We start from the raw sequence: 27,282 nt of genomic DNA, 5'->3' as shown, positions 1-27,282 counted from the left end.
TTGCAAAAGCAGCAGCCAGGAATGTTGGCACCAGGGTCAGAAAACAAGTCTCTATACTTCGTAGTGGGAGAGGAAGAGGAGGGGTAAGACAATCAAAAGAAAATAAAACATTTCAGTACTTTACTTGCCTGGCTGGACTGATGCTTCCCAAATGAGCAGACAAGGAAAACAGTAGAAACAACAAGAAGAAAGAAAGATGTCTTAATGAAATGTCACTGTGCTCATCCAAATGTTTCAAAAGCTAGCATAATGCTGGGACTATCCATACCTGTGGAGATTGCATTTTCCTGCTAGAGTTGTACAAAGCATTCAAAAGAGATGCTTTGCAGAGTGGGGAAGTACAAACGAAGCGTCTCTCTTTTGCAAGGCTCCTGTGGTTGTTTTGAAAGCAGCTTCTGTCTTAGTTAAATGAAGCAGCTGTGCATGACACTGTTTTTGAATGCTTTGCACACTTTCCCCCCAAAGGCCAGGGGGTTTTGCAGATTGAGAAAAGATGAACAAGCTCTGAAGGGCATAAATATTATTTCAAATAGACAACCCGTACTGGGTGGACAGAGTGCAACTACTCTGAACGCAGCGTTAAGCACTGGCAATTTTGATGAATGAACACTATCCTAAGCCTAGGAAAGCTCAGGTATGCAGAATGCTGGTCTTCAGGAAAACTGGAGAAGATGCTGCTGGAAATGAGCTCTGAGCTTTATAACTTTGACTAACCAATGCTGCCATAAAAGTGTACCATGTTCATGGGAATCCTGAGCAAATATTCTAGTGTCTGCAAGTGACCAAAATTATTCCATTCTGTGTATGTGTGTTTTTTTGTTTTAAATAATGCTGAGTTCTTTTCCCATTGATGCTGCATGAAAAACAGGTTGAAGAACCTGGGAATGGCAACCTCTTTCCGCACGGAGCAAATTTTATTCTTCGGGCACTCGTGATCTGAAACAGGATTTTGTACCATCTCCAAGGAAAGAAGCAGGAGCTGTCCTCTCCTCTCTTATCATTGAGCAGAAGTACTGTAGCTGTGATGAAGATCTCTGTGACCTGCTCTATCATCACCCAGTCATATTCTTTACCTAGCCTCTCAGCCTAATGTCCTCTAGATGTGCTGGAATTTCTTGCTGATGTCAAGAGGGTTCCAAGATGGGGGAGGTCAAATTTTAAGGTGCTGGCTGAGCCTTTTTATATTTCCTGCTGAAGACTGTGTATACCTACATTTCTGTGGCAGCTGTCATTGTGCTTCACATTACTCTGAATAATTCAAACCAATCTAAAACCCTGCAGCCCTTTCTTTCCCCTAATAACTTCTAGGTGCAACTTCATATAAATGAACAAACTCTGTCTTTTCATTCAAACCTTAATAAATCTTTTCACAACAAGATTAATCAAATATTTTGACCAGTCTTTCCTAGCTTTTATTCCTGTATTGCAGTGTGTTTCTATCAATCATCTCTTGCAAAACAAAGAATAGGATATGAATACGTAAAGAAGATACAGTACTTCTTTGTATTGGTAGATATGTTTGACTGACTTACAAGACTTCTTTTTCAATGTGGTAAATTAATTGATTAAATAGATAATAGGTGGACATTTCCAAAGGCATTAAACTGAATTTATTTTATACCTATTTTTCACCCAAATAATCATCCTGAGCCAAGGTAAAAAAAACCTGCCTCTCACAGAACTATAATTTCTAGGATGCTTGCAGTATGAAAATTAATATAAAGATGTCCCTTGAGTATTTGAATCTTAGCAAAACAAATTTTATTCAGTGGAATAAAATGATCATTGTCAATTATTCCATATTCCTGTGTCACACTCCATTATGGATGTAAGTCTATCCAGTAAATGGCTGGGTTAACACATCATACCAAGCCATAATGTGATTTGTTCACTTTTGGCTTGTGGTCCTGTGTGAACTCAGACATTGTGGTTTATAAATCAAATGTTTATTTAATAAACATGGTTAAAGAATGACCTGATACTATGTGTAAACCCAATCACTCTATCTACCTAATGTTCAAAACTAAGAGAAGGTCCTTTGAAAAGAGCATTAGATTGCTCATACTTCAGCAGCGTTGTAAAATCTTGTATAATAAGATTATTAAGACCTAAACGAACGTTTACATTTATGTGATTTAACTCTGTTTTGCTACTGAAGATGTTTTATTATAAAGGGGCTCTCCCCCAATTAAATGAACTAGTAAACAGACTCAAGAAACATTTGAATACTTTTTACACTACATCACATAATCCGGGGTTTTAGAAGCATTTCTAAAGGACAGGACCAAGGACAGAATTGGAATTTTTGGCTGAAAAATATGAATAGGGATATGTAAAGGATATAATATTCAGATATTTAAGGGATATAATATTCAGAGTAATGTGCTTTGTTCTGTCAGAATGTGTTTGAGTTACAAATAAATCAAAACACCCAGTAAAAACAGCCACAACCAAATTTTGATGAGCACCAAATTTAACTTTTAAGACATAGAAACACAGCAAAAAGCAATACAGTCACTGAGTAGCTGTGAAGCAGTAGCATTTTTAACTTTTTATTTTTAAAAGGGTGGGGGGATGAGAGGGTTACAAGATCTTAAACTTTCCATACATTTCAGTTCTCTATGTTATTTTTGAGTTTGTGCCCAATTACTGTTACATTCAAGAACTGTCAAATTTATAAATTCATCTTTCTGAATTGTCAGGCCTCTCCCATCCCATCCCCTGCCATTCCACTGCACTACCAAATAAAATCCAGGTTTCTTAAACTTTCATAAAACATTTGCAACACTTGACTTTGTAAAGCCCAGTCTCTCTGCACATTTTTTGGTTCACCTTCCTTTCTTGCCTTTCTTTGAAATTAGGGGATTAACAGTCTTGAATCTGTCAACTAGAGAATTAAATAGTGCAAGGGGTAGAAAATTGGAACAGAAGGGATTTTTTTAGTACTGTACTGATGTCGTCAAATTAAAAGGTCAACAGAAATGCACAATGAGTGAGCAAAGTGATCTAGTGGTATAGATTAAGCTACTATCAACTTTCTGTCTTTTTTTTTTAGCACCATTAATGTATATGCTTAGATCTATATTAGCACCTTGTCCCCGATAAAACAAAGAAAAAACACTCTTCGAACTGTTAAAAATGGAAGAACACGACTTGTGGATAACAGGTGAAGAAGCTGCTAAAATTAGATGACAAGATCCTTGTCAATGTCCTCTGTAAAAAGAAAGAAAGGAAGACATCAGGTAAGAAGAGCATTGCTATCTTATATAACACTTATGTGATTCATTAACCTTTCCTAGGATTTAGATTTGCTGTTATTGAAAGAACAGCCTTTTCTAGTCTGGTACCAACAAGATGCAATGGGTACTGCTCCCAGAATTCCTGCCCAGCATGTTCAGAGTTGCAACAAGGTGTCTGGAGGATATCAGGTTGGAGAATACCACTATAAGCCTTTGGCTAATAGGCTGATGTTTTAGACAGAAGTCTTTAGAGCCCTATTGAGGGACGAAGAATGCTTGGCTAGTTAGAATGCTGACTTGCAGAGGAATGATTTATGAAACGAAGTTCAGCCTTTAGAATTTCTAAAGGCATATATGACACAATTTTACTATTAAAGCTAAGCATGCTTGTCTAAGGAAGCTGCCTGATAGAGTTATAGATAGTCCTCGTTTAGCAACTGGAACTGGGGTTGGCAACTCAGTCATTAAGCAAAACGGTTGCTAAGTGAAACCACAACTCTGCTTATGATCTTACTTCAGCTTTCCTTTGCTTAACAGACCTGCAAAGGTTGTAAATGCAAGGACTGGTAGCAATTTTCATCACCGTCATAACGGAACAGTCGCTAAATGAGTCAGTCATTAAACAAGGACTACCTGTATAAGCCAATTATATATTAACCATTCTGAATTTCTTGAAGGAAAACTGGGATACAAATGAAGTGAAATGGTCTTTAAGAGCCTCAGCTAATTCCAATTAGCGAATTCAGCTAACTGATGATCACTAAATTCAGTGCTCAACAAGTGTATCATCACTTGTGCCCATTTACAAAGTTTCTCAGGTTGCTATTCTATAGACATGTATCTAGAATTAGTTCCATAAGGCTGACAGATTTACCGCTGAGCAAGTCTGCTAAAAATTGCATTGCAGATCAGCATTTTTTTCTGGGCAAATATTCTTCTAGAGATGTTTGGAACTGAGGCCGCCTCTCTATCCCTGTTTCGGCTGGGGTTAGCACAGATTTGTAGTACTTACTCTCCTTAATGCCAAAGCAGCTGGCCCATTCCTCCAGAGCAATGTATTTGTCATTGTCTAGATCGCAGGTGTCAAAGAAGCGAGTGGTGCAGTGCTCCATGGGGATCAGGGGAGCTCTGAGTGGGGCCAGTTCAGTATGGGACAGGTATCTGAAAGGAATATCAAAGTGGAGACAATTACACAACTCCCAGAAACCTCATAGACAAGGCATTCACTATGGTTGGATGAATCCCCACATCATTCTCATTGCATACAATTACTGTCCAAATAACCTGGAGCAGGAAAGGCATCTGCAGAAAAATGAGAGACAATGACTGCACCATTCTGCTTTACGCTTCCACAACCTTATCGTCTTCTTTTTTGCTGGGGAGCTAGTTCCAAAATGTTTTGAGCATGAATTGTGACCACATGATGGAGAACACACTTCTGTGCTTGGGAGGTTGGGGAAAATAGAAGAAGAGTAAGGGTAAGACCATAGGGACGCGGTGGCGCTGCGGGTTAAACCGCTGAGCTGCCGATCAGAAGGTCGGCGGTTCGAAACCGCGCGGCGGGGTGAGCTCCCGTTGCTCGTCCCAGCTCCTGCTCACCTAGCAGTTCGAAAACATGCAAATGTGAGTAGATTAATTGGTACCGCTTTGGCGGGAAGGTAACGGCGTTCCGTGAGTCATGCTGGCCACATGACCCGGAAGTGTCTATGACAACGCCGACTCCAAGGCTTAGAAACGGAGATGAGCACCGCCCCCTAGAGTCGGATTCGACTGGACTTTACGTCAAGGGAAACCTTTACCTTTACTAAGGGTAAGACCATGGATAAGATGGAGGGGCTTATCTTAAGGAATATCCCAGGAATATCTCTGAAATTCCTGTCAATTGTTGCCATCAAAGGGAACAAGGCTGAGATTTTCAACTCATGTCCCCCACTTTTCTTCCGTAGGAGATTTTAAAGTTCGCTATGTGCCATTAAGCTTATTGGATGCTTAGCTAGTCTCTTTCCATTTTATTTCTCACTCAAAATGGGCAGTTTTGCAGCCACATTTCAGAAAGGACCACTGTAAAACTGAAAATAATTCAGAGTTGGGGGGGGTGGCTTGAATAATCCTGAATAATGAGTGGCATGAGAGAAAGTGGGCACAAATACAGAAAAGTAGAATCAGTGTGGCATTGTGCTTAAGGTGCTTAGGCACTACGGACACCCAGGTTGTCCATTTGTAACTGTCATTCTGTCCCAGTGCAACCAACTGCACAGGGTGGTTGGGAAGAATAGGAGAAGGAGCAATATATATGCTGCCTTGAACTCTTGTACAAAAGGTGGAATATAAATCAAATAAGAACTGTCTATGTACCCGATTATCTTGCACTTTTCTCGTTTAATATATTACCAAAGCAGCTGGAATGCAGCTATTAGGAAACCTTCTCATCTCACTTAGATAATATATCATTAAGCCTTCCAGAGTGTCATGTGCAGTTTCCTATTCAATGGGGCAGAGAGTTGCCCATTCCCTCTTCCTCCATAAAACATCTTTACAAAGAAGCTCCTTATGATGATAGGCATTTTATGCATAGGATAATCCCAGCTAATCCCAGTGCTAGTCTGCACTGTATCCTTTGTAGTCTGGCATCAGAGTGCTAGCTTTACTCTATGTCTGAGATAAGATCTTTAAACATTTTTAAAATGAAATACATCCCAGGATTTGAAAGAATGTCCTGTTTAGTCACCCTGGAAATAAAGGCACTCCTCAGTTATAATGTACAACTTGTCATTATTTGAGAGCAGTGTCTGATTTTTTTGAATAGTGCTATAGCTCACTGATTATTTAATTTTACCTGTTACCTCTAAAATAAATGGGAGACTTGATTTCCGTATCCCAGGCGACTGTTTTAACCCCGGCTTGCTAAAGACTAACCACCGGTAACCAATGGCTAATTTTGGTCATGACCTAATTCTACGCCAAAGTTTCTCATAAGCTAGGAACAGCAGTATGTACCCATCAACAGGATGCTGGTCTAGCTGTCCAAATTGCCAGTGCACAGGGAAGATGTACATGTTGTAGTTTTTCTCAAAGTCACGGGCAAGGAGTTCCACTGTGTGGTCACCAGCTTCAAGACGCTTCTCATTCTCATGGATCTTCTTCACCTATTCAGCAAAACACAATGGGATTTTGACTGTGCCCCTTTGTAAGGAAGGCATCATAAACTCTGGGGCTCTGCTTATGCGTTGCTCTTGCTCACCTTGAGTTTCTGCTTCTCACTCAGCAGGTTGTTGTTCTCATCCCGCTCGTACAGGGTGACCAGTACATTCTTCAGCCAGTCACGCATACGCAGAGGAAATTCATTCAGCTCAGTATCAAGGCAGGCAGGAATGACTAAAATGCAACCAGAACCCCGTTGGTCCAGTCCAGTCACAGTTTTTTTTAAAATAACCAAACAGCTATTGAATTTAGCAGTGGACACATTGATCCTACCTAATATATGGCAGGAAGGTTATTAAAGACTAGCTGCAGTTTCGGTGGTAGAATGGAGATGCTGCTGCCTCACGCCTCCAATTACTGTACATCATCATCCTCCACAGTCAATGTCATTTGTGATGTGCTGTGCAGCACACTCCTTTTTCTCTCCTGCTGCAACACGTCCTCCACCCTCTACCACCCTTCCAACTCACTGCTTCCCTCCTCTTCCCCAACACAGTTGCAAGTCTGACATTAGCTGGGCACTTAATGTCCACTCTGGTCAATAGTTTTCTCCATATCTGTTAATGATGCACCATAACTTCCACATTGCAAGTGTTCAGTCTGGCCTTTTACAGAGAAACCATCCTCTCAGTTTTCTCCAGACGTTACTCTCAGTATTCTGAGCCAGCCAGAGCTTTTGAAAGATATTTCAGGGTTGAATTTAGCCACTTACATTATATTGATTGACCCGGTTTTCACTTAAAAAAAAAAGCTTTATGACCCCCCCATCCCCTTTAAATAAGAAGCGAGAAATAATAGTGAGTAGGAGGTGGAATCTAATACTCCAATAAGAAAAGTAGCATTAAAGTCCACTTAAATCTGGAAGATCCCTGGAATTCTATTCATTTGATGGGATACAGATTTTCAAAGCCACCATTCCTTTCCTCCCCAAGAAAAACTGTTTGCTTCAGAGGAGGAAATTCATGTCCAGTGAAACCATCCCCCTCCTAGGTTGGCTTTCACTTTGGAGAGCCTATCTGCCATGGCCACCCAGATCCTAGTTATTGTTTCTTTCATCCCACCTAGGGGAAAAACCCTCAAATGTGATTTTATGGGCATGCAAGACTCAGAATTTGTTAGGTTAGCAAACTTGCTAGAATGCTGCTTTTACAAGATTCCCTCTGCATTGCTGATAACCTTTGTGGCTGTTTGTGTGTGTGTGTGTGTGTTTCCAAAAAAATGACTTTCCCTTAGAGCCATCCCCTATCAGAACTTTCAAAACAAATGGTTCACAAAGCATCAAACAATCGCACCTAAATAGGTATGAACAAAAGTATGAATTGTATGTATATGTGTGGGGAAGGGGACTGCTAGAAGCTTACTTGCATCACTTGTAAAGGCAAGTGTTAATTCATGGGGTATTGGAAGCTCTGGGGGCAGTACACTTGGTGATCAGTTTGAAACAGAATGAGTAAGCCCTGATGAGTTGGCATTGTCTGTGCTCAGCTAGTGGCTGGTTGAGACTGAGCAACCATTGGCTGAAGTGCTTTCTATGAACTCCAGACTCACAAGCCTACAGGCCACACTAGCTGAAAGCATTACATGTCTGCAGATGTTAAGAACAGCATGGAGACATTGCAAGTTAGCTTTAAAGTATATTGGGAATGATTAGCAAATAGAAAGACTGGTGATGTGGCTGACTTCTTTGTGTTGGCTACAGAGGCTGCTTCTTGATTTGAAACAAAATCCATCTGGTGCCAAAAGTAAAAATATCCTACCAACGAACAGCATAGTGAAACCACCTTGATCATACATCCTCTGTTCTGACCAGATGGAACTCTGCTCTGTTTGCCCTAAATTTTAGTTGTGAAAATAGCTACAGACACCTGTGCCAAGGCTAAGTAAGACCAGGAAAACAGTAATGAATGGTAGTGTCATAAGAGTCCAGGCAGACATAGACACATAGGCATAGGCTATATCATACTAATTGCTGTGTACCAAATGTACAGATAGACAGTAATATGGACAATGCATTGCATTTCTCCTTGTACTATACAGTGGAAAAGCAGTGATTGGGTAGTGCTAGATCCCGCCTGTCTCAAGGTAGCCCAAGTCTATATAACCTGACAATGAATTAAAATGGTTGAGATTGGGGAGAAGTTGAATACCATGCCTTTAGGCTGACTAATGGAATCTGCCGCTTGAACAAAGAGGAAAAGAAAAATCTTTCTGGAAATATGCACAATGACCTTTATAAAAATGAATGAATGGTGGGAGGGATAAGACTTAACCTTTAGGAACTATTGCTGAATAAAGGAGCTAAGGAAACAAGCTGTCACAATCAAAGAATAGATTAAAGTTAGACTTCAACACTGGATGATTTATCATTTTCCAACTGGCACAGAAAACCTGCAGGATACCCATTATCTAAGTCACCCTGTATTCCATGTTAATTATATATGGCCTCCATGTATTTCCATGCCAGTATAACTTTGCATAAACATTTAATTTTAGCAGATTCCTTAGACTATGGATGTCAAGTCCCTAGATTCTGAAAACATAGTCAAAGGGCATTCTTGATGAGTTACTTTCTAATTGGACTGCTCTGCTCTTAAGGATGATAACTCACTTTTGCAAGGTCCAATGTAATCCAGGTGAAGCTTGTGTCCTTTCTTGGTACCCTCCAAAGTACATTTGGTGGCAAAGAAGTGGCAGGAGGTGTCATATGTCTTGTTGTCAGTACCACATACCTTTGTGGAAAAGGTTATTGTGTTAGAAAAAGTGTCCAAATGGAGCATGGATCTAATGGTCTTTCTCCTACTCTGTGGCAACAAATCAACAAGTCTACAAACTTAGGCCAATTCAATTAACTGTTACAGTATGTTCAGATTAAACTTCAACTTGTCAGATTTCACAGAGTCTTAATGCAAATAGGACTTTTTCAAGGACTAAGCTCACATTCCTGAATTCAATGAAAATGGAAAGTTCACTGATGTCACTGCACTTTTCCAAATGATGAATGATCTTTCCAAACAGCTGCATATAAATATTAAGAGTATGAGATTTAAGATGGATGTTTGCAGAAAACACAAAACAAATTCCAAGTGGCAGAGTTGAAGTCCCCCAGTGTTGCCTTCTGCTCTTTATCCAACAGAAAGAGAACCATTGCTAAGCAGTGCCTCCCATTCTCATCTGCCTTCTGCAGTCTATAAAGATGGAGTGATGATAAAAAACTGCAGAGGTTCAGAAATGGACAGAATTGTATACTGCCCATTTTAGATGAATACAATCATCTAAACCAAGGGAACCAAACTGGCATCTATTAATAATCTTACCCTGTGTGATCCCAGACAAACCCTTTATCCTCTAAAGTCAAAGGACCACCCTGCCAATGCTTCTTCAATAAAGGCAGAATTGGTAGTAGCCTATAGAGTGGTTATATCAGCTTTCATTGGGGAACCTGATGTGCAAGTCATTACAATGCTGAATATGTAATACCCATTCAGCCCCACTTAAACTATAAATGAGCAACTTCCTTTTGTCTCTTAGTGGTACTGGTGTATATTTACTCACCTTGTGTTGTATCTAAAGCCTTTGCTTACCTTCTCAAACACTGCAGTGCTGGATGGGCAGCTGGAAGGATCTTGGCATACACACATTGGAGAGTTGCTTTCATCTAATTCACAGACTTTGCCATGTTTGCAGTGATGATTTTGGCAGGGGTCTAAGGAAGATCAGAGAAGCCATTTTAGAGTCAAAAGAGGGCCAGTGCTGCTTCACAAAAAGTGAAAGACCGGTAAGGACAAAACCATAACCATCACACTCAGGCTTTGCTTGGCTCATCAGATGTAGGATAGCCTACTAAGAATGTTTATACAGTAAGTTGCAAGGTCCAGTTCAGTTGTTTGCATGTGTCACTGACTGGAGCAACATAGAAACTACCAGAACTTCCTCAATATTTGGTTGTCATGAATGGTGGCAAATTCTTCTGTGAGAGTGGAACTTTGTTGTCTCCATCTATTTTCAAAAAGTATCTAATGCAGGTTTGAAGGGGGTTGCACTTTTTAAAAAAAACAACACCTGATCAGGCACGCACAGTCAAAGCAGGAACATTGTGAAAACCCACTCCTACTTTTGCTCCTCCCTTTGCCTGCACAAGCTCACAATGGGCAGTTGTGGTTCCACAAAGTTTGAGAACCTCTGGTTTAATGATTTCAAGCATTTCTCATTTAATCCATTAATAACATCACTTGCTCTTCCCCCTAGCTAGTATCATCAACTCCCCCGCAGGAAATGGACTGCTGGGAAACCAAGGGATCTGGTAGTTTATCACCTAATTAATTTGCTAAGGCAGACTGGATTGCTGGTTTCCTGTTGCTAATGGGAGGAGGAGATCAGCAATCTGTAGTGAATTGCTCAGGAGGAGGAGGATTCTTTCTTTGTCCAAGGATTCCCACTTAGTAATGCCTAATATGCACTGAATGTATCACCACTGTACAATCTGAAATGGGGCTCCTGATACAAAGGAAGACCCCAAAGTGTATTCCTTTCCAGACCATGGCTTCTTTTTTTGGAAATGCCAATATATGTCTTATTTATGTTTCTTTCTTGCACTGGTTTGAACTTTTGTCCTCTAAGGATGGGCTTACTGCACATGTCATGGTGACAGATGCCAATTTCAGTTCTCTTGATATCTCACTTGTATAAAATGTATGTGATGTTACAGATGCACAGATTTTGCATACACATAAAACACTTTATATAGGTACATCTCAGGGATCTAGTACTAGTTATGCAGCCACTTACTTTCAGCCACAATCTCCTCAACATCCACAATGGTCTCGTCGAACTCTCCAACCTCCACCTGGACTGGGTTGATCCCAACTGGTTCCTGAATGAACAGATGGAATGCGATCAGTTACAGTTATGGCCATCCCCTCTCCTGGGGATGTTTGCATGAAAGAAGAGCTCCCCAAAAGCCGGAGCCGGCATCAGCATCACATTGCTCCGTACCTGTGTTGCAGGATCCTCTACTACTTCCATCTCCTCCGGCAAAGCATCCTGCTGTGAGAGAGAGGAAAAAAATAAGGAAGTAAAGAACAACCACTTCTACTTGGAGCTGCTCTTTTTCATCAGGGAGTTTCTCAAGTTCATGCCAAAATCTCTGCTCCTCCTGCTGGGATATCTCTCATGCTTGCATATACCTGGAGATGGTTAGCGCCCTAAAATGGCCCTTTTAGAGACATGTGAATGATATTCCAACTATTATCATCATCTGGATTTCATATTGTATTTATGCTTAATATTATATTTATATTATATTTATGGTATTTTAATGCTTTTATCTTTGTCGTAAACTGCCCAGAGTCCCCCCTTTGGGGGGAGATGGGCGGTGGCTAAATTTAATAAACAAACAAACAAACCTCCTTGTTGCCACCACCCCTCACCAGGCAGACATTATAAGCATTTTTGTTTTCTTTCCCTTTGCCATAGTGAGGACCAAGGAGCCTTTCAAATACTTCTTGGAGCACCTTAGCTCCTTATTTTGAAAGACAGTATTTCCTTAACTAGTTCCTCTCTGCATGGCAGAGCAGAAATTGAAGGCACTTAATTCTCCTTGGCCACACTCCATCCATATAAACAATACAAATATCCTGCACATTCTCTTGGTGTCAAACAAGGCACTCATTTATTTCCCTGGAGATTTCTTATCTTTAATGTTTTTATGCTGGTTATAATATTGCAGTTAATAGGTTTTTTTTTTTACTGCTTCATTAAATGGTAAGGCTGCAAGTGTAAGTTGAGCAATGTTAAAATATGACTTTGAAGTGGTTTGCTTATGGAATGGCTATGCCATCTGGTAAATGGGTATGTAACCGCATCTGTGCCTCATAACTGGAAGGAGCAAGTAGATGATTTGTGGTAGAACGGTTACAAAAGATGGGAGAATGGATGAAGAAATTGTAGATGTGTGCAAATGCTGATAGAAAGGGAACATGTGGATTGACCCGAGGAATACCTGCAGAAAGAAGTGAACATGTGCGTAAGAGTTTGTTCTGCCTACTCTTTACATAGAATTGGGTATGTCAGGAGAAACAAGAAAATAAATTGAATGAAGAGGGAATGGGCTACTTAAGTAGTAGGTATGGTAAAAGAAGAAGACAGAGGGTCAAGAATGAATAGGTGCTGAATTAATGTGGATGAAATGAGTGACCTGAATGAATGAACGAATGACTCAAATGAAAAACAGAGGGGAACAACGAGTGAATGAGATCAGAGGAAAGTGAAGACCAAGAAAGTCGTGATTGGATGATGATGAAAGCTGATGAAATCATCAAAAAGAAAAAGGCGAGGAATTTAAAGAAAAGGCAACAGTTAATTAGCATATGGATTTGGTGGAAGCAAGAATGGTTTGCAAGGACAAAAATGTATGAAGTGGTGTAGTGGTGTGGTGGTAGTATAAATTAGATTTAGCTATATTTCCTTTTCCTACATCATGCCTTCAATGTCTTTCACTGATTATTTCTTATTCCCTTTTTTACTCTGGAAGTGAACAGCATGATGGGTATGTATGTTTATATGTTGGTGGCTCCTTAATCTAATAAATTTACTTAAGAGAGAATCAATATATTACTATTATTGCCATGACTGCCCATTGTGTACTTGCTAAAAACTTATATGCTTTGTCATGCATTTTAAATGTATCTTGGGATAAAAACCTGTGGCTGTCTAAACTTTGGTTAAGTGTAACTCCAGGCAGCTCCAGCCAGTTTAGCCAGCTGGGATCAATCTTAGGAGCAGTAGGTTAAGCAGCAACAGAGAATCCCTACCTCTGATTGAATAAGGAATGAAATAAATACTAATGTCTAGCTGATGGAGCATATGTTGATTTTCTTGAGAGCTGTTAAAAGATAGTGCCTCTGTTAGATAGCTAGGTGGGGATTCTGCCACTGTATCTATAGGCATTATCTGTGTTTTCCCACCTTTAAAGCAGAGCAGCTGGAGATTACTTGATGAAGGTATGGTCCTAATTTTGGAACAAAGGGGTCCTTCTGGTGGTCCAGTGATACTGTGAGCAAGGGTTTGGTATCACATGAAATCTCAGTGTATCCTGAGACCAGGGAATTTCAGAGCACTTGCTCTATCCAAAACAGCAACAAAACAACTGCCCAAGCAATCTGGTGCTTTGCATACTGGCTCATCCTTTGCTGAAGTCCAATTTTAAAAAAGAGGTAATTCCAGCTGGTTTCTTCCTGATTAACTCTGGTCAGTTTCACCTCTGCTCACTTCATCGGGGTTACTGTGTTCAAGAAGAGTAGAGGGAAAGGACAAGAGAGGGAATAGATCCTCTTAACAGTGAAAATAGCACAACTTAGTGTCTTTTTACGCAGAGGGGCAGAAAAAACTGATAATCTGGACGTGTCCATTATTAGGAACTGAAGCAAGGCTGATTCCAGGCTCTGAAGTATAGTGCAGTTCCAGCTTCCATTATTATTTGTATTGCTTCAGTCACAGTCTGAAGTACCTGTAATTGGTTAGTTTAAGTGAGGGCTGCCTTATGCCTGATACTCTCTCTGCGATGATCTGCAAGGAATAGGACCATCTTAAAGAGTTGCAGCTTGGAGCACAGTCTCGTGGTACATCTTTTCCTACTCCGAAGGCCAGTTTCAGAGGGTAGTTTTGGGGGAATACTGCTCTGTCTCCTGGCCTTTGTGTTGTGGGGTATGGCAAGATTCCATTCTGTATTCTGTTCCCCGAAATTATTTAACATCTATATCAGTGTTTTTCAAACTTGACAACTTTAAGTGCTGGCTGGGGAATTCTGGGAATTGAAGTCCACACATCTTAAAGTTACCAAGTTTGAAAAACAGTGGTATATGAAGCCATTAGTAGTCAGGGGCTGGGTGCCACCTTTCTATAGTTGACACCCAGGTCCACTTTCCCTTTCCTTCCTCGGGTATGTTAAGCTCCTTGATTGGTCCTGCCTGGACTAGACTGCAGACTGGATGAGATACAACTGGTTAAAAGTTAATCAACAGAAGTTGAAAGCTTTGGTGGTTGGGTAGGAAGGCCATAGTTTGAGAGTGAACTTCAATGCTGTACTATTTCTGAGGGTTCAGGGCAGTGAGGTGGTTTGGTGTGCTTACTTTCAGCTGTACTGTATGGAGAGTTTGACACTTCAACATCTATAACATTCAGAAAATAGGTTTTTAGAGCTAAGGATGATACTCACTGGGACTGCCAGAGCCTTGCCTGCCAGGCAGAGGAAAAAGAAAATCCAGGCCCTCATCTTTCTTTGAAACCTGAGTACACAGAGAAAAAAGAACTATAGTTTTTCTTGCAAGTTGGAGGGAAGTATGTATCATGCATTGTTTCCCTTACATTTCAGTTATTAATTTTTGAATGACAGAATCTTTCATTTTTTATGTGTGTATTCACTTCTTCCAGAGACCTCAAGGCAACATACAGTAGGCATCAAGTGGACGCCACAATGTCATATCCATCATATAGTTGCACAAATGATGGAAATTAGTCCACATAAAAGAAAAGACAGAAATGCTTCACTATCACTCAACCATGGATCTTCCAGAACCGTCCGTTTCTAATTGAATTTCAACCATCTGAGGAAAGGTGGCAGATAATTACTAATTCAAATGGAATTATCATACACATGATTTCAGGTCCCCCCGTTGTTGCCCATGATCTCTCATTATAGTCATCATCTAAGGTGGTTTACAGGACACTAACTAGCCAACCCAGCATATTGTCAAAACCAGTCTTTGTGGTTGGCTCATGGTGTGATATGTCACTGGATTCCAAAAATTTAAAATAGGAGAACTGTGAATAAGCATATCATATCACAGGCGATCTGGAATGGTGATCCATAAATGTATTTCAGTGGTGCTTAAAGTGGCCAGAAAAATGAAAATAAAAATGTATCTTTATAATAGCTAAAATCCCAGGAAATTGTCAAATTCCATACAATTTTGATGTCAGACATCAATAGCTTGGGACATTTAGCAATTGCATGAGCTAGGGGTCTTTTTTCTTTAATTACATCACATTTTATTTAGTTTTGGGGCTCTACCAATGGCATTGAGGCTTTATTGACACCATATTGCCAATCCCTGGTTTACATGATCTTTAAAAATGCGTGATAGTGACAAAACAATCCACATAAAAGAAAAGACAGAAATGCTTCACTATTACCTAACCATGGACCTTCCAGAACCTTTCATTCCTAATTGAATTTCAACCATCTTAGGAAAGATGGCAGATAATTACTAATTCAGATGGAAATCTGAACCACACTTGCTAGCAGAAAAAAAATGCAGTGGAATAAAATTGCATTTGCATACTTAGTCATGCTTCTTGTTCATTGACCTACAAAGGCTACCTTGGACTTCATATGCAGGCAATGGAAAATAAGGTGGAAAAGCATAGCTGCAGTGATTCTGTCCCTCTACACATTTTAAAGGCACAAGCATTGTCCTGTGGCTGGCACCCAGCAATCCTAAATTGAGCCCTTTCATTTAACAGTAGTAGCATTTTAATACAGAGAAGGAAAAGGGTCTTGGATAGGTTTTCTTCTTCTGGTAGTACAGTACTGACAAGCATACTTTTTTCCCAGAAGTCTGCATATCTAATCACTTGAAGTTCCATTTTAGAAAAAAAACAAATGCAGAAACAAGGAAAACAGTAGTATGTGCGCTTCCTATACTTGGCATTATGTAAAATCCAAAGCCCCACATAGCTGTTGGTGGAAACCTATTTCATTACTCTTTTGCGATAATAGTATTCAAGCTTACCCACCCCTGTTCATCCAAGTTTTTGCCAAGAAGTCTTCAGGAAACCATCAAAGGAAATCTTGAGAAATTAAGTTCTTTGCTTATCTATAATCTGGCATCCAACTGCCGTGCTGCTTTCATCTATAGGCCACTAATATCAAGTGTGGAGAGCCTCCATGCCTTGAACCTTGATAATTCTCTGGAAATTGCTGGCACAGAGATTCAGTACCTCGAAATGGTGCTATTTGCTCCAAATCCAATTAGCAAAATCTATTTTTTTTAAAATCTATATCTATTGCAGTGTACAATGAGATAAGCTGGAAGGAAGGAATGTCTGTTGTGTCTACCATATAAGCAAGAGTTTAAATGGGTACACTGTGAATTTACAGATGAACCTTGTATGTTGAAACTGCTTTGATGATGATGATGATGATGATCACTCTTACAAGACACTTATGGGACAAGCCCACCACCGGGCATTCTGGGCCAGACAATGTATCATGATACTTTTAAATGCCTTTAGAAATCTCTTAGACAGTTATCTTTGTTTCTGTTATCTATAGCAGGGTATTACTAATAAAAGTTTGCTGCACAACCCGTCTCAGTATTGATTCGTTTCACAATTTTGTGCCCACATTTAGAGCACAGTAATAACCAGAAGGCATGGCTTATAAGCAGGCCCAAATGGAAACCATGCAGTGTGGCTGTCTCAATAACTGACAGTGTGGCTAACACATCATAGGTCCAGACTTTTTGTAGGCAGGGGCAGCGAGTAGCTAAAGCAAAGTGTCTATTTCCCTTTTACTTGGCTCCAGTTTAATGCATTCATTCCTCCTTACTCCTACCTATTTTACTCCTGTTCGGTACATGGAGTCCCTTCCTCTCTCCTTTATTTGCTCTGGAGACTACTGAAAGCATCTTCCATTACTGCCAAGACCTGAAGCCGAGGTCACTAGCTCTTCCCTTTCCATGGGCATTTTGGGTGGAAAAGTACAGCTAAATCTGGCTGTTTCCCTCATCCCAGATTTACAAGGGCTTTTTTTGTGCTTCAGGAAGCTTTGCATATTTGCCTTGCTTGCTAGCTCCATTTACAACCAAGGCAGGAGAACTATGAATGGGGTGCCAAGGGGATGGGCGTTCAGAAAACAACACCCCTCAAGCCACAGTTGTCAATGCTGGGCTAAGATCTCAGCCAGGTCCCCCAGTGCCAGAGAATGTCAGGTTTCAAAGTGTGGCCTTGCCCCGGGATTTTGGAGACCCTGGGACAACACACCAGCCAACGCTCAGTCCTGCTACTGTTGTGATTGGAGGTAGAAAGGCTCTTTGAGCAAATAAGTCCTACGCAAACATCTGTTGCCAGAGTCAGGAAACAAGTTTATTTTAAAAACAAAATATAAAGGAAAGCCTCACTAACCAACTTATTTTTGAGAGAAATTGCATAGGTATTTTGGCAAAGCTGGTGCTTTGCCGTGAACTTGTGGAATACAATAGCGCAATTCTCCTGCTGTGAGGGCTTGTTTCACCGTCCTCATACGGGTATCCATGAACGCTGCTCTTCAGTGCCGAGTGCCGTTGTGTTAGTGGGGTTGCAAATGGGGAGGGGTGTTTTGAAGCAAAATGCACTCAGGGTATGCTGTGGGAGGACATAATCCAGCTCCAAGAGCAACCCTGATGTGAAACCCACCGTTTCAATTTCCCACAGTTCCTCAGAGCAGCTTTAGATCAGGAGCACTGTGGGAAATTAAAATGGGTGACCAACTGATGCTACTCAAAGTACTAGGCTGGGAAGAATAAGGAGTCCACAGCAAATGTCAGCTGCAGTTTCTGCCCATTGTAAGCAGAGTACAAGTTTATTTCATAGTAATGATGATACTATCTTAAAAGGTTGCTTTTTTTCCTGTGGCTGCTTAAGGCAGCGTAGATAGATTTGATGCAAGAAAACCTGTCTTTTATTAGCTGCGTATCTCATGCATTTCTTTCCATAATAACTGTGCTCCACTTAACAGAGGCCTCATTCTGTTTTCTCACTAAGCTTAGCATTATTTGCTTCTTTTGTACTAAGTGGCTTCCCTTCTCTCTTTTTCCCTAGGGAAGAGTAATTTTCATATTCCAGCCTTTCAGTGACTAAAATCCATTCCTCTACCACCTCACTTGCTCATGTATTACTTTTCTCCATTTCTTCTCTCAGATATATCATTTGCCCCACCCCTTAAAATATAATCTCTCCCCTTTCCCCTTTTTGGATTAATTCCTAGTTTTAAGGTTGGCATAGCAACTTCCAAACCAAGCCTCAGTATACAGAAAAAGTTGTGTGAACAGTCGGATTCCCCATTGTGCGCTGCCATAGATTGTAAGGATAGCTTTAGTTAAACCACGTACCCTTTCTGTGACTGTATGGTCATCTAGATTTTTGTAGCTGCAGGTGGATCTGGTTTTGCCCTGACTGAAAATGAGTGTCTTCAGAGGATTGCTTAAGGAGCAAGTGTGGTGTCATAGCTAAGAACCCCAAGCCACCCTCCATTTTTCATAGTCTTCACTTCAGTCTTTCACAGTTGGCACGATAGAAATGTTTACCCAGGACCTGCCAGTTGTATCTCCTAAGCTTTGCTGGTATTTACCTGGGGAATAGGTAAATAACAGTACTGGATGAATTAGCATGCTAATCCATGCTAATTCATACTAATTCAGCCTTTCCCAACTTTTTGACCCTGGAGGAACCCTTGAAAAATTTTTCAGGCCTCAGGAACCCCTGCACATTCAGGCTCAAATATAGGCCAGAAGTTACCGAATTATTATATTTGTTTCATGTATAGGCCTGTATATATGCATTGACAGTGTTCTTAAACCATAAATAAAACGTAAAACTTTTTTAATGTGAGGTTGCCCAAATTTGAAATAATTTTTTAAATAAATCATGATCTCCCAGGGAACGCCTGGTGACCTCTCATGGAACCCTAAGGTTCCGCAGAACCCTGGCTGAGAAACCCTGATCTAGAGCATGATGAGAATAATATTTATATGATATCTTTGAATAATGAATGATTAATAACAGGATGTTCATATTACAAATTAGTTTAGTATTAATGATTCAATCTTTTAAGTAAGGGAGTAAGGTAAGAGAATAATTTACTGGTATCTTTTGCATGCATGGCTTCAACATGTGGAAATTACCCAAGCTGTGTTGATGACACACATGTCTCTGTGAAATAGATTAAATAGTGTTTGCTAATTGGAAAACTGTAGAAATAAACTTTGATTATTTAATTGGAAAACTGCTCCATAAACTGATAAAAATAAATAATTTACAATGACTTTGCTCAGGCATTATGCTAAACTGTAATGTGGTTTGATTGATATTTTTCTTAGCTATTCTGCGAATCTAGCCAGCTGTGGTGATGGATTCTGTTCTGACCACCATGTGAAATATGTGCTGTATTTGAAATGCTATCACTACTTACTAATTGTGATTATTTATTGTTATAGTTATAAATCAGATTTAAAAGGCTGCCTAACTCACCATGACTCTTGAATGGCATACAAGCTAAAAACAAAATCCAGTGCAATAAAACTCATAAAAATTGGCAATAACCACGGAAGCAATATAAACTAACACAATAGCACTATCACACTCAGAGGACACTTATCCCACCTGACCCAGAGTCTGGGGAAAAAGCCAGGTCTTCAAGGCCTGATTAAAAGACAACAGGGTTAGGACTACTCAGACTTCTGGAGCAGTGTTTCCCAATCTTGGCAACTTTAAGATGTGTGGACTTCAACTCCCAGATTTCCCCAGCCAGCACTGGCTGGGGAATTCTGGGGGTTGAAGTCCACACATCTTAAAGTTGCCAAGGTTGGGAAACACTGTTCTAGAGGATGCTATTCCAGAAGGTAGGTGCCACAACAGAGCAGGCATGCCTCCTGGGTCCCATCAACTTGCACTGCTTTAAAGGTGGGGCTTGGAGCATGCTTACTTTGTCAGATCTTATTGGATGGGTATAAACCATGGGTGAGAGTTAATCCTTCAGATAATCAGGCCCTGTTCGAAGAAGTGCTTTACAGGTAACAACCAGCACCTTGAATTGCACCTGGAAGCTTAGTGGTAATCAGTGCAGCTTGCACAGCAGATGTTATATGGGCAAACTGAAGCATGCCCATGTAACTGTCCATGCCACCATATTCTAGATGGCAACTTCTGAGTGGTTTTCAAGGGCAGCTGCATTTAGAATGCATTGCAGTAGTCCACACACAAGGTAACTAAGGTATTGTATTATTACCTCAAGGATCAAAGGTAGTCTCTGGATTTACATACTGTACTTTGGTTAACTATAGTTTGTTGAATAAGGCATAGTTGCCTAGGATCACAGACACATTATACTAATCCATAAACCATGGTTTAGGAACTAGTAGTAGATTCATACACTGTGTTAAAATAAAACCTATCCTTAGCCCAATGGTGTGTGTCTATATGCTATTAAAGGGAAGCTGCTACTGGTAGTCATGTCCCATTGGCTCCTGCTTGGCCACTGTTAGAAGACCCTGGTGGAGCAGAACGGAGTTGGTCTGATCCAGCTGAGTTTTTCTTATATTCCATAATTGAGCAATACAAATGATGGAAGAACTTATTTGTTTCATGCAATTAGAAGCCTAGGATTTTCACCAAGATGGGGAAAGATTAATTATTGCATTATCATACAACTGAAGTTAAACATAAAATAAGAATTGCCAAGGATTTTGTCTGTTTTCCAGGATAAGTAACTAATGCAATGGATTTCAAATGCCATCAACTATATAATTACAGCAGGTATGTAATATGATTTTAAGTTTAAAAATTACTCAAAATTGAAATCGACCAATTTAGATTTTAGCAGATTTGTTTCACATATAAAATTGATTTTTTTTATTACGCATCTTGAACAAATTTTGCATTTGTTCATCTCCTAACTGTGTTACAGGACTCACAAAGTCTCTAGCTCAAATTTCATCTTGTATATTTCCATTTTATGAGTTTCACAGAGGCAGGGGAAATGCCTAAAATCACCAGCCTTAAATAGTTCGTTATGATCATTGCCTAGAAATTCCAGCAGAATTATATGGCAGAAGCCTTAGCCAAGCCTTATTTAATTAACATTCATAAAATTTAAGGCAATTCAGCCTTTGAATGTATAGTTAATACTTGCTGTGGACCAATTTTAATTGAAGAAGGCAAATTTTAAGGTTGAGGTAGGGGGCACAACTGATTTTGAAGCCAACATGATTCTGCAAAACATTGATACATTCTGGTTTAAAAATACTGAGAAGATGAACTTGCTCTTTAATGATGGGTGGCAGATATTATTTACTAGTTCTTTCATACAGCTTTGAAGAAATCTAAAAGGAACCTAAGTTGAAGCTATATTGATTTGGACATTTTTTAAAAATTCACAGTGACACTCCAAGGGTTTTTGCCTTTAGCTGTGTGTGTTAGTAGCAAGCAAATACATAATTATAGCTCTAGGGTTGGGCTGCATTTCCACATATACCCAAGAATAAATATTGTTGAATTAACTCAGGCCCTTGTGAATAAATGTGGGCTGCATTGTTAATTATATAAAAAGGAGATGCTCTCATCTGCTATTCACACCAGAACTGGGAAGCTGCTATGCAATCAAATTTCATGTGAAACTGCTGACAAACCTACCCAAATGTCAAAGCCAAAGTTTAACTGAAAAAAAAAATGCTTATCTGTTTCCCACCTTTTACTTGATCTCTCCTGTTTTCAGTTAAATAAGGTAAGTCCCTTGGAGCAATCCTCTTCTAAAATTCCCTTCTAAAGATGTTGTTGCTGTTATTCCATGGACCCTGTTCTCATGTACTTTGGATCTCTTCCTGGCATATTTGGACCAGGATTTCTTTAAAATGTTCAGATGGATTGAATTAAAAAGGGCTATGCAGAATCCTATTAGCTGGCATCTTTATAAAAATAATTCATACCCCTCTTTCTCTCCAGGAGCTCATAGTAGCGTATATTGTGCCTTCTGATGTCCCAATTTATTCTTTACAACTTGAGGTAGGTTAAGCTGAAGTGAGTGGGGTTTGAACCTCAGTCTTGTCAATCTTGGTCTAGCATTCCATCTTTAACAACAAACTGGTCCATGAATATGAGCAAACCCTCAGTATGACAATTCCAAGAAAGCTAATTGATAATTCTAGGTTATAGCCCAGTGGGCCTTACCTGGGAGTAAGTTTCAGTTCCCATGCTTGAAGGTACCCTGCATAAGCTGCTGATTGATAGACCAGGCAAAAATTTAAAAGGGGAATCCTAGCAGCTGCCCATAATGCAGCTGCTGATGCCAGCTCTATGCTGACCTCAGATGGACTTGTTTTTGAGAAAATATGTTTGATGGGTACAAAGTAGCTTGATATTAAACCCCAGTTCCATGAGTTCTAACCATGAGTACTTCAGTCCAAGATCTGGAAGGATACAAGTTGTCCACTGGTGCCAGGAATTTCTGCTGATTTCAGAAATGCCTTCAGTGAATTTCAAGAGAATTCTGCAATATATAGGCATATGGAGCATAGAAGACACAATTGCACAGGCTGAGCCCCCAGAAGTCTTGAATGTGGCTCCCAGAGGCCTCATGCAACTTCTTATCCAACTGTAATTTTTAATGTGACGGAAGGGAGAATTTTTTAAATAACTGACCAGAGAATACTTTTTATTTGACCCCAGGACACTACTCAAAGCACAAATTCAGTCTTTGTCATAGTAAAAGTTGCACACCACTGTCATAAGGCTTGGTTAAGATACATTTTTCCACTGGCTCCTACTTCCTCTGCAAGTGGTGTGCCCAAATATAGCATGGCTACTTCTGGCCAAAACTATCACAGTGTAGCTGTTGCCCTTAGTTAATGTTACTGTGACCTACGTTTCATTGTGATGGCCACTGAGCAAAAAAAAAAAAGTTGCTTGGTCAATGCTACGACAGGGATTCTGACTTTTGGGATGGCCAGCTCGTATTGAGTCTTCCCTGCTGTCTGACATCAAGGAAGAAGCCACAGCCCAAGTTTCTTGCATTCCTTTTGGCCCCTTCTTTGCTGGGCAAAAAAAACAGAAGGGAGTTATTCTCCTAGTGCCCCTCCCACTAGGAAGTAAGAGATTGGTCCAGCAGCCATCTGTGCATCATCACAAAGGCCTCTGGGGATATGTCCTAGATCCTATAGAGAAGGATAATCTGGCACCACAGTGGTGTCTAAAATTTCCCTCCTACAAATTGAATGGTACAGCCCAGCCAGATTCACCATTAGAGGGTAAGAAGTAAGCCTAAAACATCCAGTCTTAGAAGATGGGACTTGGTTTGACTGTAGTGTTGGAAATAATTTTCATCATGTTATTTTATGGATTCCATAGTACCATGAAAACAGAACCAGCTGTTCAACAGACATACTGTCAACGCCCAACATTGTCAAATAAAAAGTTAATAGGAAAGTGGCCACACGTTTGGACTGGATGATAGCTTAGATTGTCATTACCTGTAAAAACCCCTGTTACGCACACAACTGGAAAAAAGTTATCAGCAGCTTTCTTACTGTTAGGTGAATGACTAAATTACTACCCACACAATGACATCTAAATTAAAGGCATGGCGCTTGTGCCCTTTCTTTATCTACAAACAGATAATCATTCCAGTTATTACATTTTGTGTTTGTGTAGCTACTCTTCTTTTGATATACCATTTCAAAAACAATCTAAGTGTGAAATATTAAGTATGGGATGCAGATTCAGGGTCTGAGCGTTGATGATCCTTGGTACAAAGTAAAAGTTGGTTTGAACAATGCATGGAGTAATTTCTTTTAATTAACTTGAAGGGTCCCACATACTATAAGACCATGATTACTATCTAGCAATAATAGCAAAACATCTATGGAAAAAATCAAGACACTCTCCCGTAGTTTTGTCTTTTGGATGCTCTATAGCAAACTAGAAATATTTCAGATCAAAACTTTGATGAAAGCTCTCCAGCTGCATGCGCCTTTCACATCTCTGGTCACAAAGGCCAGGACATCTCTTGAACCAGAAGACCCTGAAAGGGTTTCCATGGGAGCCGACATTCCATTGTGGAGGAGTCATACCAGAGAAGAGAAGGGATTTTTTTCCCCCAGTAGGTGGGGCTTGGCAAAAATGTGAAAAGTTGATATCTCTTCCCCCTCCCCACCATCTCCTGCCTTTGCCTATGTGGCACACAATTGCTTTGTCTAAACAGTTTCATGGTATTCTGCATGCATTTCTTTTAATCCCTCTGCACCCGCATTCACACAACTCTTTTGTCTCGCACAACTGTTTTGTCCAACTTACCGCACTTTTAGAATATTTTTTTTAATCTGTTGCATTTGTTGTTTTTATGTTTTTCCTCTGGAAGGGAATAGTGTGCTCTAAACAACGGAACACCTTTTCTTTATGTTCCAAGAGAAGGTTTCTGATGGCACTTAAATTTCAGAATAACTAAATTTGACTTAACTGAATTGCCAAAAAAGCTTTTTGTGGGGTGGGCAGGGAAGGAAGCAGGGAATAAAGGACGCTCCTGGGAAGGAAAGGGAGAGCAATTTAACGCTTCTCCCAACTGTAGTCCTGTAAAGGCAGGGGAATGAACTGCTGCTTGTAAAGGCAATGAAGTTGCCCTTTTCCTTTTGCATATGCTCATAGGACCCCAGATTGAAATAAATTCTGCTTTGCAATATTACTTTGTCTTAACCAAAATAAGAAACAAGGATGGAGATGGAAGAAGAAAATTATGTTTCCTGCCCCCTTATTCAAAAAGCAAATACAGCCCAAGCAAATGTCCCAAACAAGGTTTACTTGCCAAGTTCATTCCTTAGCGCCCAGTGACTGGGAATGTATTCCGTGTGCCAGTCCTAATTAATTGGGAGGCAATACATTGTGAAATCCTAGATACAGAGTAGCAACTGGCCGGAAAATAACTTTAGTATCTTCCGTATTTATTCAGTGAGTAGAAAAGAGCATTGATAATTGTTGCCAAACATGGATGTTATATTAAACTAATTCAGTTATTAAAAACAATTAGCAGCATAACAGAAGTTAGGCACAGCATGCACAATTCTCAACAGTACAAAATGTCAACAAAACACTAAATGTTCTTACACAGCAATGCTACTATTTTTCTATTTTTTGTTAGGCTATTCTTCAAATACAGATATTAGATTTTGGCCTGATTATGACTCCTTTGCTTAATAACAGAAGAAGGAAGGAAAATGAAGAATAAATGAAAGCCGAGAATGGAAAAAATAGGTTTTGATGCCATACCTCAAGGACAGGGCAGCTGAGAAAACTTCAGCCTCTCTCAAGGGTCTGAAGGAATCTAAGTGTCTTGGAAGATGGCAACAGGAAACTGTTTGGAGGGTGCCTGGGCTGGGCCCTCCTCCTCCTCCTCCTCCTCCTCCTCCTCCTCCTCCTCCTCCTCTATTTTCCAAATTTGTTTCTTTCTCTCCAGCTACAAGTGGGCTGGCTTTCACCTTCTCTTCCCTCCCCACCCCCTCCTCCTCTCAAAATATATTCTGAGGCTGCAGCCAACAGCTAAATTATAGGCCAGAGCAATCAAACAGTGTCAGAGTCTCCACAGTTAAATAGAGCATAAGGAAGAGTCTGTTGCTGTCTTTATGGCAACTACTGCCTTGTTGAGGACTCCAATGAGACCACTAGGTTTCCCCAAAACATTGGCACCTTTGGGAGATGGGTATACAATTGCTGGTGCTCTAAAAATGAAAAGCTTGCAATCTAGGGATTACAGATTTGTATACTGAGGCATGGCAGAGCTAGAAGATCCCTAGTTTTAGATATATAGAGATAAAATCTTGTTGAAGATATAGCATTTATTATGAAACTAACTTGTACAATAATAAATGTGTCTTTAAGGTAGTACAAGACTCTGTGATTGTCACAACAGAGTAAGAAGTTACTCAGAGGAGTTGTTATCTTAATGGTTGTTATAAGCAGTTGCTAGATCAAACAAGCAACCTGCATTTGTATTTGTAGACATCTGTTTTCTTTTACTTTTGGAGTAACAAAATGCATAGTTTATTTGGTCAGAAAATCAAAGTATGACATTGTCACAAATTCAATTTATTGATATGATTGTGCTACACAAGTTGGTGGTGTGGGTTTTGCACCAACAGACAAAAGAACTTCCATCTGTTCCTGAAAGTTCTTTTCCAGTACCAAAATTGTTCCTTCTCACATCCCCGGATATGTGTTCATAAATGCTACTTTAACAGATTACTGTTTTTAGTTTCTATTTTCTCCCCCAAGCCTTGGGTGGAAAAGACCATTTCTTCCTTCTCCTAGTGCAGGCCTTACTATGATCCCAGGTATTTCTGATAACAAGCAGACAATAAAATCCCCTGTGTTGCCAAGTTACTTAGGTCTTTTGACCTAAGTATGCAGCAGAGGGTGGCAAACTGAATGGGGAAGCTTGCCTCCATAGTAATCACACAGGGAGTCCAGGGCATCCCTAACGTTCAGGTTGCCCTGCAACTTAATATCATTTTGCTGCATATTTTGGAGTTCCTGTCCAGTAACCACCTATGAGAGGCTCAGGCTGTGGTACCAGAATACAAAGTACAGAGAAAGAAAAGGCACTTGACCAGGGCTATGATTTGTGGCGGCAGCTCTTTGGGTTATTCAGTTTCTTCCATCCTTGAAATATGAACCTTTGTGTGAATCTCCCTGAAGTGTATATAGACAATAAGACTAATAGCTACAACAGGAGCAATAGAAAATACAGTTTAAGCTCATTTATTGGAGCACTCTTAGGTACACGAATTATATTTTCAGTAGCAGCCAGAATGTGGCAAGCAACTCATGTGTTCTAACATGAGCTAGAGTTCAAGTGTTGTAGATTTAATTTTATATTAGTAAAATGCAATTTGGATCTTTGAACATACTGGGATATCTGCACTCTTTCATCTTGAATACCAGTGAAGCTTTTGTAAATAACAAGCTATCTGTTCTGGGAATTTCTACTTTTAGAAATACCAGGAGATTTCAGTGGGACTTTGCCTACTATGGCAGCCATATTGTAGCT

At 40.0% G+C, this 27,282-nt stretch overlaps 1 protein-coding gene across 1 annotated transcript; it reads right to left on the bottom strand.

The window, feature by feature from the left end:
* Window positions 1-2,539: 2,539 nt before the first annotated feature.
* Window positions 2,540-25,644, bottom strand: SPARC (secreted protein acidic and cysteine rich). Its single transcript, XM_063292174.1, has 10 exons — window positions 25,506-25,644; window positions 14,653-14,722; window positions 11,433-11,483; window positions 11,226-11,310; window positions 10,022-10,143; window positions 9,049-9,169; window positions 6,481-6,614; window positions 6,237-6,385; window positions 4,252-4,400; window positions 2,540-3,213 (listed from the first exon to the last, which is right to left on the bottom strand). Exons 2-10 carry the CDS (start codon window positions 14,707-14,709, stop codon window positions 3,185-3,187), a joined length of 897 nt encoding a protein of 298 aa, XP_063148244.1. The 5' UTR covers window positions 14,710-14,722; window positions 25,506-25,644; the 3' UTR covers window positions 2,540-3,184.
* Window positions 25,645-27,282: the final 1,638 nt, after the last annotated feature.

Source organism: Candoia aspera, chromosome 2, assembly GCF_035149785.1.
Source record: "Candoia aspera isolate rCanAsp1 chromosome 2, rCanAsp1.hap2, whole genome shotgun sequence".
Classification (NCBI taxonomy): Eukaryota; Metazoa; Chordata; class Lepidosauria; order Squamata; family Boidae; genus Candoia; species Candoia aspera.
Note: the sequence above shows the minus strand (reverse complement) of the source record. Positions and strands in the feature narration are given on the sequence as shown.

Coding starts and splice junctions, on each gene's coding strand:
- SPARC (XM_063292174.1), bottom strand. CDS start 14,709: ATGAGGGCCTGGATTTTCTTTTTCCTCTGCCTGGCAGGCAAGGCTCTG. Junction 9,170..10,021: donor GCACTGCAGTGTTTGAGAAG/GTAAGCAAAGGC, acceptor TTTTCCACAAAG/GTATGTGGTACTGACAACAA. Junction 3,214..4,251: donor CTGCTTTGGCATTAAGGAGA/GTAAGTACTACA, acceptor TTCTTTTTACAG/AGGACATTGACAAGGATCTT.